At 43.3% G+C, this 12,881-nt stretch overlaps 1 protein-coding gene across 1 annotated transcript in view; it reads right to left on the reverse strand.

Annotated features, from left to right (window-relative positions):
* Nucleotides 1-3,407: 3,407 nt before the first annotated feature.
* brat1 (BRCA1-associated ATM activator 1) overlaps nucleotides 3,408-12,881 on the reverse strand; it is a 33,718-nt gene continuing 24,244 nt past the window's right edge. Inside the window, exons 13-14 of the mRNA XM_045205661.1 lie at nucleotides 8,236-8,477; nucleotides 3,408-5,292 (exon numbers count right to left, since the gene is read on the reverse strand). Of these exons, the coding sequence (XP_045061596.1) occupies nucleotides 4,327-5,292; nucleotides 8,236-8,477 (1,208 nt within the window). The 3' untranslated portion in view covers nucleotides 3,408-4,326. The remainder of the gene's footprint in view (nucleotides 5,293-8,235; nucleotides 8,478-12,881) is intronic.

Consider the following 12,881-nt stretch of genomic DNA (forward strand, 5'->3'; position numbering starts at 1 on the left):
GAGGGAGGCAGGAGTGACAGATGTGGTGTGTGTACAGCCCCCCCCCCCCCGCCCCCGGTGGTCCAGAGGGTATACTGAAGCACATCTGGGGACAACCACACACTCATGTTGTGAATCCCAAACCAGCCCCTCGGCCCTACCAACTCGCTCGGAGGGCCCTCCGTTGTCACGTGTTGCTGATGAAACTCAGAGGGTGACTTCCAGAGTGGTGTAGGGGATCAATAAACCCATCGACTTCAGGATACACTCCTGACTTCCAGAGTGGTGTAGGGGATCAATAAACCCATCGACTTCACGATACACTCCTGACTTCCAGAGTGGTGTAGGGGATCAATAAACCCATCGACTTCAGGATACACTCATGACTTCCAGAGTGGTGTAGGGGATCAATAAACCCATCGACTTCACGATACACTCCTGACTTCCAGAGTGGTGTAGGGGATCAATAAACCCATCGACTTCACGATACACTCCTGACTTCCAGAGTGGTGTAGGGGATCAATAAACCCATCGACTTCACGATACACTCCTGACTTCCAGAGTGGTGTAGGGGATCAATAAACCCATCGACTTCACGATACACTCCTGACTTCCAGAGTGGTGTAGGGGATCAATAAACCCATCGACTTCAGGATACACTCATGACTTCCAGAGTGGTGTAGGGGATCAATAAACCCATCGACTTCACGATACACTCCTGACTTCCAGAGTGGTGTAGGGGATCAATAAACCCATCGACTTCACGATACACTCCTGACTTCCAGAGTGGTGTAGGGGATCAATAAACCCATCGACTTCACGATACACTCCTGACTTCCAGAGTGGTGTAGGGGATCAATAAACCCATCGACTTCAGGATACACTCCTGACTTCCAGAGTGGTGTAGGGGATCAATAAACCCATCGACTTCAGGATACACTCCTGACTTCCAGAGTGGTGTAGGGGATCAATAAACCCATCGACTTCACGATACACTCCTGACTTCCAGAGTCCAGAGTGGTGTAGGGGATCAATAAACCCATCGACTTCACGATACACTCCTGACTTCCAGAGTGGTGTAGGGGATCAATAAACCCATCGACTTCACGATACACTCCTGACTTCCAGAGTGGTGTAGGGGATCAATAAACCCATCGACTTCAGGATACACTCATGACTTCCAGAGTGGTGTAGGGGATCAATAAACCCATCGACTTCACGATACACTCCTGACTTCCAGAGTGGTGTAGGGGATCAATAAACCCATCGACTTCAGGATAGACTCATGACTTGAATCATGCAATTCATGTTCCACTTTTAAATAATAAAATAAGCATGAAATTCAAATGAGACAATTTCCCCTGTCGTTTTACAAGATATAAAAACCTCAGTAACAGTTAAACATTTAATTTGGGAGGTATTTCATGTGTTACATTTCAACCAGACACAAACAAATACAGGTGACTTATAATTAGGTACGCCTCTCCATTCTTCTGTGGGAATTTGCACTGCATTATGGGATAGTACTTGGCTCTGAAGCCGGCAGCGTTGTTGGCTCGGTCAAAGTGGCTATCAGAGGGTCTAATGACCCTCGCCATCATTTTCACTCCCTCAGCTTTGGGACACTTTGGTCTTTTATTAGGATCCCCATTAGCTGTTGCAAAAGCAGCAGCTACTCTTCCTGGGGTCCACACAGAACATGAAACATGACATAATACAGGACATTAATATATAAGAACAGCTATAAGACAGATAGAATATATAAGACAGAACTACATACATTTTATTTTTTAAAGGCCTACATATCAATACATACACACAAACTATCTAGGTCAAATAGGGGAGAGGCGTTGTGCCGTGAGATCTTGCTTTATCTGTTTTTTTAAACCAGGTTTGCTGTTTATTTGAGCAATATGAGATGGAACGAAGTTCCATGCACTAATGGCTCTATATAATACTGTACGCTTTCTTGAATTTGTTCTGGATTTGTGGACTGTGAAAAGACCCCTGGTGGCATGTCTGGTGGGGTAAGTGTGTGTGTGTCAAGAGTTGTGTGTAAGTTGACTATGCAAACAATTTGGGATTTTCAACATATTGTTTCTTATAAAAAGAAGAAGTGATGCAGTCAGTCTCTCCTCAACTCTTAGCCAAGAGAGACTGGCATGCATAATATTTATATCAACCCTCTGATTACAATGAAGAGCAAGACGTGCTGCTCTGTTCTGGGCCAGCTGCAGCTTAACTAGGTCTTTCCTTACAGCACTCGACCACACGACTGGACAATAATCAAGATAAGAACTTGCTTTTTGGAGTGTGGTGTCAAAAAAGCAGAGCATCTCTTTATTACGGACAGACCTCTCCCCATCTTTACAACCATTGAATCTATATGTTTTGACCATGACAGTTAACAATCTAAGGTAACGCCAAGTAATTTAGTCTCCTCAACTTGTTCAACAGCCACACCATTCATTACCAGATTCAGCTGAGGTCTAGAACTTAGGGAATGATTTGTACCAAATACAATGATCTTAGTTTTAGAGATGTTCAGGACCAGTTTATTACTGGCCACCAATTCCTAAACAGACTGCAACTCTTTGTTAAGGGTTTCGGTGACTTCATTAGCTGTGGTTGCTGATGCGTATAGGTTGAATCATCAGCATACAGGGACACATGCTTTGTTTAATGCCAGTGGCAGGTCATTGGTAAAGACAGAAAAGAGTGGAGGGCCTAGAGAGCTGCCCTGTGGTACACCACACTTTACATGTTTGACATTAGAGAAGCTTCCATTAAAGAAAACTCTTTGAGTTCTATTAGATTGATAGCTCTGAATCCACGATATGACAGAGGTTGAAAAGCCATAACACATAAGTTTTTTCAACAACAGGTTATGGTCAATAATATCAAAAGCTGCACTGAAATCTAACAGTACAGCTCCCAGAATCTTCTTATTATCAATTTCTTTCAACCAATCCTCAGTCATTTGTGTCAGTGCAGTACATGTTGAGTGCCCTTCTCTATAAGCATGTTGAAAGTCTTGTTAATTTGTTTACAGAGAAATGGCATTGTATTTGGTCAAACACATTTTTTCCAACAGTTTGCTAAGAGCTGGCAGCAAGCTGATAGGTCTGCTGTTAGAACCAGTAAAGGGAGGGGCAGGGGGTGATTCGGGATTCAGCCTTCAGGACTTCATCAGAGTGCACCTGTTCTGATTCTCTACTCTTCTCTAGAAGTGTGCACTCATTCACTCCCCCTCATACATTTCAAAGTATAGGATTGGTGCAAGCATGACTGGAGGGAGGTTCCACTATAAAGTCCATTCCTTTTAAATCCATGAGGGGTGAATGTACAACCGGGAGAAGGGCAGAGAATCTCTCTTCATTCTCAACATTGTTCAACATACCAAGTCAGGAAAACCTTGACACCGGTGGTTTGAAATATCAAAATAGTATTTTTATTTATTTTCCTGGTAGGTGGATGATCAAGAGTTCTGTCCCAATGGAACACCACCTACGGTATTCACTAGTCAACGTACAGAGGAGAAACACTACCTAAAGTATTCACTAGTCAACGTACAGAGGAGAAACACTACCTAAAGTATTCACTAGTCAACGTACAGAGGAGAAACACTACCTAAAGTATTCACTAGTCAACGTACAGAGGAGAAACACCACCTAAAGTATTCACTAGTCAACGTACAGAGGAGAAACACTACCTAAAGTATTCACTAGTCAACGTACAGAGGAGAAACACTACCTAAAGTATTCACTAGTCAACGTACAGAGGAGAAACACCACCTAAAGTATTCACTAGTCAACGTACAGAGGAGAAACACCACCTAAAGTATTCACTAGTCAACGTACAGAGGAGAAACACTACCTAAAGTATTCACTAGTCAACGTACAGAGGAGAAACACTACCTAAAGTATTCACTAGTCAACGTACAGAGGAGAAACACTACCTAAAGTATTCACTAGTCAACGTACAGAGGAGAAACACTACCTAAAGTATTCACTAGTCAACGTACAGAGGAGAAACACTACCTAAAGTATTCACTAGTCAACGTACAGAGGAGAAACACTACCTAAAGTATTCACTAGTCAACGTACAGAGGAGAAACACTACCTAAAGTATTCACTAGTCAACGTACAGAGGAGAAACACTACCTATGGTATTCACTAGTCAACGTACAGAGGAGAAATACTACCTAAAGTATTCACTAGTCAACGTACAGAGGAGAAACACCACCTACGGTATTCACTAGTCAACGTACAGAGGAGAAACAATTATCAAAAATAAAACTGTTGGTCTACAACAACGTGTGTAGAGTGTTTGTGATGTGGGTTTGTGTCAGTAACAGTCCACTATAACTTCCTCAGCGTGTGATGTGTCTGTAGCGTTCAGTATGTCCTGCAGTAAAGAGAGAGGTGAGTTCTGGACGTGGTCACTACTCTGAGATAACACACTCTGTCTCTCCTCCAGACCCAACGACCACAGCACCTCACAGACCGTCACACTACCCTCACACACACTCTCCCCTGTCACCCTATCACAGGCTTCGGAACCAGCCCCGTCTGTCCCATCAGAAACTCTGTTCCTGTTCAGCCTATCACAACCTACTTCCCTGGACTCTCTAACCCAATCAGATCCTCTCTTCTCCTGTAACTTCCTCATGACCTCCCGCTCCCAAACCTGACCCCTCAGGTCAAAAGTCACCTTGGCAACTGTTGCCGTGGCGTCGTCAGTCGTCATAGCACCTTTCCCTAGCGACCGGGGACACACCATGTCTCGTAGTCGTAGCAACAGACTACAGGCTTTTAAAGCTACAGGTCTGTCACAGTCAAACAGGCCGTTCAGTAACGCTGTTACAACACCTAGCTCTACCAACCTAGACAGACCACACACTACAGATGCGTGTGTGTGGGGGGTGTGTGTGTCAGTCGGGGTGTGTGTGAGAAGGGCTGAGGGCTGGTTTGGCGCCACAGCGTAAGGGTGTGTGTGGTTAGTGTGTGTTAGTAGGTTTGGCCCTCCAGAGCCACCGTAGTGGGGAGGAGCTGACCACAGCTCTGACTCCTGGTGACCTGGAAGTGTTTCCTCCATCAGGAGGTCAACCAGCTCCAGGGTGTGAACTTTGACCTCCCAGTCCAGGTCAGTGCTGCCCAGCGATAGGACAGAACGCAGCGAGGAGGAGGAGGAGGAGGAGGATGATGATGGGTGTGTCTTTAGCCAGCTGATGAAGAACTGGACCACAGCACGTCTGGCGAAGCCCTCTGAATCCTGAGAGAGGATGTCTAGTAACTGACTCACGGCCTCCTCCTGGGGAGAACACACAGTAAGCACAATTAACTATAACTGACTCACGGCCTCCTCCTGGGGAGAACACACAGTAAGCACAATTAACTATAACTGACTCACGGCCTCCTCCTGGGGAGAACACACACCCCTTGTAACAACAGTAAACAACCTTAGCACAACACCTCACCAAGCGATTTCAGCCTTTCGAAGCCTTTTTACAGCCTTTTCAGCAGCCGTAATGAACCAAAGCGTCCGTTGCTATGCTGGTTGCTTGGATCTGTTTTACCTCGCGGAGGACGCGGGCAGTTCTAGAACACCTCATAAGCGCTCGCCCAGTCCGCACAAATGTATTACCGCAGAATCGCTCTCAAAGGACGGTGTTTTTAAATGGTGACTACCTGCGGACTACATACTGCTGCAGAAGTCCTCAAAAGACAGAAAAGACAACACTCTTTCTTTACCATATATATTTGTAAATACTGTTAAATAGGAATAAATAATTAAATAAAAATATTTTTAGATTGACATTGCTACTTATTTAGCTCAGCCTGCCTAGTCAGCTAGCTAGGCAGTTTTATTTATAGTGAACTAAAATATAAAACGCAACATGTAGTGTTGGTCCCATGTTTCATGAGCTGAAATAAATGATCCCAGAAATCTTCCATACGCATAAAAAGCTTATTTCTCTCAAATTTTGTGCACCAATCTGTTTACATCCCTGTTAGTGAGCATTTCTCCTTTGCCAAGATAATCCATCCACCTGACAGGTGTGGCATATGAAGAAGCTGATTAAACAGCATGATCATTACACAGGTGCACCTTGTGCTGTGGACAAAATGTGCAGTTTTGTCACACAACACAATGCCACAGATGTCTCAAATTGAGGGAGTGTGCAATTGGCATGCTGACTGCAGGAATATCCAACGGAGCCGGACTGTGACCTGTAAGGTAAGCAACATTCATGTGTCAAGCAGATTACACGTTTTCTTTGCTATTTCAGAAACGTAGCAACGTTTAAGACATTGATTTCATGATGTTGAAATGTTACCAAGGTACCCAGAAGTAGTTTGAAGTCATGTTTTCATCTTATTAACCAAACTTGTTTAAGCAGTGAAATGGTCGAGGAAATCAGCTTTGTTTACATAGCTGGGATGAAAAGGACATTTTGAATTGGGAGCGTTCGGTCGTCACACCGTTGATATAGCAACGGTCGCTAATAGCTTATGGAATCCCATTGTGACACGGGGGGCTTTTTGTCAAGTGTATTTACCCCATAATGACAAAGTGAAAACATGTTTAAAAAATAAATAATCAATACATGTTAGAATCACCTTTGGCAGTGTTTACAGCTGTGAGTCTTTCTGGGTACGTCTCTAAGAGCTTTACACACCTGGATTGTACAACATTTGCCCATTATTATTTTACAAATTCTTCAAACCCTGTCAAATTGGTTGTTGATCATTGCTAGGCAACCATTTTCAGGTCTTGCCATATATTTTCAAGCAGATTTAAGTAAAAACCGTAACTCGGCCACTCAAGAACATTCACTGTCTTCTTGGTAAGCAACTCCAGCGTAGATTTGTCCTTGTGTTTTTAGGTTATTGTCCTGCTGAAAGGTGCTTAGCTCTATTCCGTTTATTTTTATAGTGGAAAAACTCCCCAGTCCTTAACGATTACAAACATACCCATAACATAAGTCTCCCGAGTGGCACAGTGGTCTAAGGCACTGCATCGCAGTGCTAGCTGTGCCACTAGAGATCCTGGTTCGAATCCAGTCTCTGTCGTAGCCGGCCGCGACCGGGAGACCCATGGGGTGGCGCACAATTGGCCCAGCGTCGTCCAGGGTAGGGGAGGGAATGGCCAGCAGGGATGTAGCTCAGTTGATAGAGCATGGTGTTTGCAACGCCAGGGTTGTGGGTTCGATTTCCATGGGGGGCCAGCATGAAAAAAAAAAAAAAATGTATGCACTCACTAACTGTAAGTCGCTCTGGATAAGAGCGTCTGCTAAATGACTAAAAAATAAAAAATATAAAAAATAAAAATAAAAGATTGAAAGAAATTAATGAAAATTTATAAAACAAATTATAAAGAAAAATAAATAAATAAAAATAGAGAGGAAAAAAAACTAAAAAACAAATGATGCAGCCACCACTATGCTGGAAAATATGGAGAGTGGTACTCAGTGATGTGTTGTATTGTATTTGCCCCAAACATAACACTTTGTATTGAGGACAAAAAGTTACTTACTTGGCCACATTTTTTTGCAGTATTACTTTAGTGCCTTGTTGCAAACAGGATGCAATGTTTTGGCGTAACTACAATGTTGTTGATCCATCCTCAGTTTTCTCCTATCACATGCAACTTATTATGTGACTTTGTTAAACATATTTTTACTCCTGAACTTATTTAGGCTTGCCATAACAAAAGGGATTGAATACTTCTTCAACAAAAAAAAAAAAACATAATTCCACTTTGATATTATGGGCTATTGTCAGTTTTCTCCTGTCACATGTAACTTATTATGTGACTTGTTAAAAAAAAGAAAATCTCAATTTAATCCATTTTAAATTCAGGCTGTAAAACAACAAAATGTGGAAAAAGTGAAGGGGTGTGAATACTTTCTGAAGGCACTGTATGTATGTATGTATGTATGTATGTATGTATGTATGTATGTATGTATGTATGTATGTATGTATATATATATATCTATATTACCTTTGAAGTGTTGACTTTAGTGTGACTACTATCGTCTATTGAGTTGTCCCACAAATAAAGATAAATAAAAGCTATTCGCTGCTCTGGCACCCCAACGGTGGAACAAGCTCCCCCTCGACGCCAGGACAGCGGAGTCACTTGACCACCTTCCCGGAGACACTTGAAACCCCACCTCTTTAAGGAATACTTGGAATAGTATAAAAAGTCATCCGTTATACAGTAAATTAACTGTGTAGGCCAGAGCCTTACCTGTGTATGGTTCCCTGCCTCCCCCTGCAGGCCGCTGAGTGGTAGCGGTAGAGTCCTGGCCAGGGCAGAGATGGCACTAGCCCTCACATAGCTCTCCTGATCACACAGCGCCCCCAGCAGGATAGGGGTGACAGTGCAGGCCAACGCCTCACACGCACACAGCTGGCCGAGGAACTCTAGAGTGGAGTCTCGAACCTCCCAACGCACGTCACACACACGCTTCCTCAGCACGGGCAGGAGGTCTGTTACCACACACACACACACAGGAAAAACACACAAACACGTCAGTATAAATATTTGTTAAGTAATATCAACAGATACATCCACATCTGACCAGATATTTTGATGTTGACTCCCTGTACCAGATATATTGATGTTGACTCCCTGTACCAGATATATTGATGTTGACTCCCTGTACCAGATATATTGATGTTGACTCCCTGTACCAGATATATTGATGTTGACTCCCTGTACCTTCATTGACCAGATATATTGATGTTGACTCCCTGTACCTTCATTGACCAGATATATTGATGTTGACTCCCTGTACCTTCATTGACCAGATATATTGATGTTGACTCCCTGTACCTTCATTGACCAGATATATTGATGTTGACTCCCTGTACCTTCATTGACCAGATATATTGATGTTGACTCCCTGTACCTTCATTGACCATATATATTGATGTTGACTCCCTGTACCTTCATTGACCAGATATATTGATGTTGACTCCCTGTACCAGATATATTGATGTTGACTCCTGTACCAGATATATTGATGTTGACTCCCTGTACCAGATATATTGATGTTGACTCCCTGTACCTTCATTGACCAGATATATTGATGTTGACTCCCTGTACCTTCATTGACCAGATATATTGATGTTGACTCCCTGTACCTTCATTGACCAGATATATTGATGTTGACTCCCTGTACCTTCATTGACCAGATATATTGATGTTGACTCCCTGTACCTTCATTGACCATATATATTGATGTTGACTCCCTGTACCTTCATTGACCAGATATATTGATGTTGACTCCTGTACCAGATATATTGATGTTGACTCCCTGTACCAGATATATTGATGTTGACTCCCTGTACCAGATATATTGATGTTGACTCCCTGTACCTTCATTGACCAGATATATTGATGTTGACTACCTGTACCTTCATTGACCAGATATATTGATGTTGACTCCCTGTACCAGATATATTGATGTTGACTCCCTGTACCAGATATATTGATGTTGACTCCCTGTACCAGATATATTGATGTTGACTCCCTGTACCTTCATTGACCAGATATATTGATGTTGACTCCCTGTACCAGATATATTGATGTTGACTCCCTGTACCTTCATTGACCAGATATATTGATGTTGACTCCCTGTACCAGATATATTGATGTTGACTCCCTGTACCTTCATTGACCAGATATATTGATGTTGACTCCCTGTACCTTCATTGACCAGATATATTGATGTTGACTCCCTGTACCTTCATTGACCAGATATATTGATGTTGACTCCCTGTACCTTCATTGACCAGATATATTGATGTTGACTCCCTGTACCTTCATTGACCAGATATATTGATGTTGACTCCCTGTACCTTCATTGACCAGATATATTGATGTTGACTCCCTGTACCAGATATATTGATGTTGACTCCCTGTACCTTCATTGACCAGATATATTGATGTTGACTCCCTGTACCAGATATATTGATGTTGACTCCCTGTACCTTCATTGACCAGATATATTGATGTTGACTCCCTGTACCAGATATATTGATGTTGACTCCCTGTACCTTCATTGACCAGATATATTGATGTTGACTCCCTGTACCAGATATATTGATGTTGACTCCCTGTACCTTCATTGACCAGATATATTGATGTTGACTCCCTGTACCAGATATATTGATGTTGACTCCCTGTACCTTCATTGACCAGATATATTGATGTTGACTCCCTGTACCTTCATTGACCAGATATATTGATGTTGACTCCCTGTACCAGATATATTGATGTTGACTCCCTGTACCTTCATTGACCAGATATATTGATGTTGACTCCCTGTACCAGATATATTGATGTTGACTCCCTGTACCTTCATTGACCAGATATATTGATGTTGACTCCCTGTACCAGATATATTGATGTTGACTCCCTGTACCTTCATTGACCAGATATATTGACCAAACATTGACCAAACAGCGGGAGGCAGGGCTTTCTCCTATAGATCTCCATTTTTATGGAACAGTCTGCCTACCCATGTGAGAGACGCAGACTCGGTCTCAACCTTTAAGTCTTTACTGAAGACTTATCTCTTCAGTAGGTCATATGATTGAGTGTAGTCTGGCCCAGGAGTGTGAAGGTGAACGGAAAGGCTGGAGCAACGAACAGCCCTTGCTGTCTCTGCCGGGCCGGTTCCCCTCTCCACTGGGGTTCTCTGCCTCTAACCCTGTTGCAGGGGCTGAGTCACTGGCTTGCTGGTGCTCTTTCATGCCGTCCCTGGGAGGGGTGCGTCACTTGAGTGGGTTGAGTTACTGACGTGATCTTCCTGTCTGGGTTGGCGCCCCCCTTGGTTTGTGCTGTGGTGGAGACCTCTGTGGGCTATACTCGGCCTTGTCTCAGGATTGTAAGTTGGTGGTTGGGGATATCCCTCTAGTGGTGCGGGGGCTGTGCTTTGGCGGAGTGGGTGGGGTTATATCCTTCCTGTTTGGCCCTGTCCGGGGGTTTCTTCGGATGGGGCCACAGTGTCTCCGGACCGCTCCTGTCTCAGCCTCCAGTATTTATGCTGCAGTAGTTTATGTGTCGGGGGCTGGGGTTAGTTGGTTATACCTGGAGTACTTCTCCTGTCTTATCCAGTGTCCTGTGTGAATTTAAGTATGCTCTCTCTAATTCTCTCGTTCTCTCTTTCTCTCTGAGAACCTGAGCCCTAGGACCATACGTCAGGACTACCGGGCATGATGACACCTTGCTGTCCCCAGTCCGCCTGGCCTTGCTGCTATTCCAGTTTCAACTGTTCTGCCTGCGGCTACGAAACCCCTACCTGTCCCAGACCTGCTGTTTTCAACTCTTTAATGATCGGCTATGAAAAGCCAACTGAGAGACCTGAGCCCTAGGACCATACGTCGGGACTACCGGCCGTGGTGACTCCTTGCTGTCCCCAGTCCGCCTGGCCTTGCTGCTATTCCAGTTTCAACTGTTCTGCCTGCGGTTATGGAACCCCTACCTGTCCCAGACCTGCTGTTTTCAACTCTTAATGATCGGCTATGAAAAGCCAACTGAGATTTATTCCTGATTATTATTTGACCATGCTTGTCACTTATGAACATTTTTGAACATCTTGGCATGGTTCTGTTATAATCTCCACCCGGCACAGCCAGAAGAGGACTGGCCACCCCTCATAGCCTGGTTCCTCTCTAGGTTTCTTCCTAGGCTTTCGCCTTTCTAGGGAGTTTTTCCTAGCCACCGTGCTTCTACACCTGCATTACTAGCTGTTTGGGGTTTTAGGCTGGGTTTCTGTACAGCACTTCGAGATATTAGCTGATGTAAGAAGGGCTATATAAAATAAAATTGAAAAATTGATTGATTGATATATTGATGTTGACTCCCTGTACCAGATATATTGATGTTGACTCCCTGTACCTTCATTGACCAGATATATTGATGTTGACTCCCTGTACCTTCATTGACCAGATATATTGATGTTGACTCCCTGTACCTTCATTGACCAGATATATTGATGTTGACTCCCTGTACCTTCATTGACCATATATATTGATGTTGACTCCCTGTACCTTCATTGACCAGATATATTGATGTTGACTCCCTGTACCAGATATATTGATGTTGACTCCCTGTACCAGATATATTGATGTTGACTCCCTGTACCAGATATATTGATGTTGACTCCCTGTACCTTCATTGACCAGATATATTGATGTTGACTCCCTGTACCTTCATTGACCAGATATATTGATGTTGACTCCCTGTACCTTCATTGACCAGATATATTGATGTTGACTCCCTGTACCTTCATTGACCAGATATATTGATGTTGACTCCCTGTACCTTCATTGACCATATATATTGATGTTGACTCCCTGTACCTTCATTGACCAGATATATTGATGTTGACTCCCTGTACCTTCATTGACCAGATATATTGATGTTGACTCCCTGTACCTTCATTGACCAGATATATTGATGTTGACTCCCTGTACCTTCATTGACCATATATATTGATGTTGACTCCCTGTACCTTCATTGACCAGATATATTGATGTTGACTCCCTGTACCAGATATATTGATGTTGACTCCCTGTACCAGATATATTGATGTTGACTCCCTGTACCAGATATATTGATGTTGACTCCCTGTACCTTCATTGACCAGATATATTGATGTTGACTACCTGTACCTTCATTGACCAGATATATTGATGTTGACTCCCTGTACCAGATATATTGATGTTGACTCCCTGTACCAGATATATTGATGTTGACTCCCTGTACCAGATATATTGATGTTGACTCCCTGTACCTTCATTGACCAGATATATTGATGTTGACTCCCTGTACCAGATATATTGATGTTGACTCCCTGTACCTTCATTGACCAGATATATTGA

The sequence above is a fragment of the Coregonus clupeaformis genome, chromosome 20, assembly GCF_020615455.1.
Source record: "Coregonus clupeaformis isolate EN_2021a chromosome 20, ASM2061545v1, whole genome shotgun sequence".
Lineage (NCBI taxonomy): Eukaryota > Metazoa > Chordata > Actinopteri > Salmoniformes > Salmonidae > Coregonus > Coregonus clupeaformis.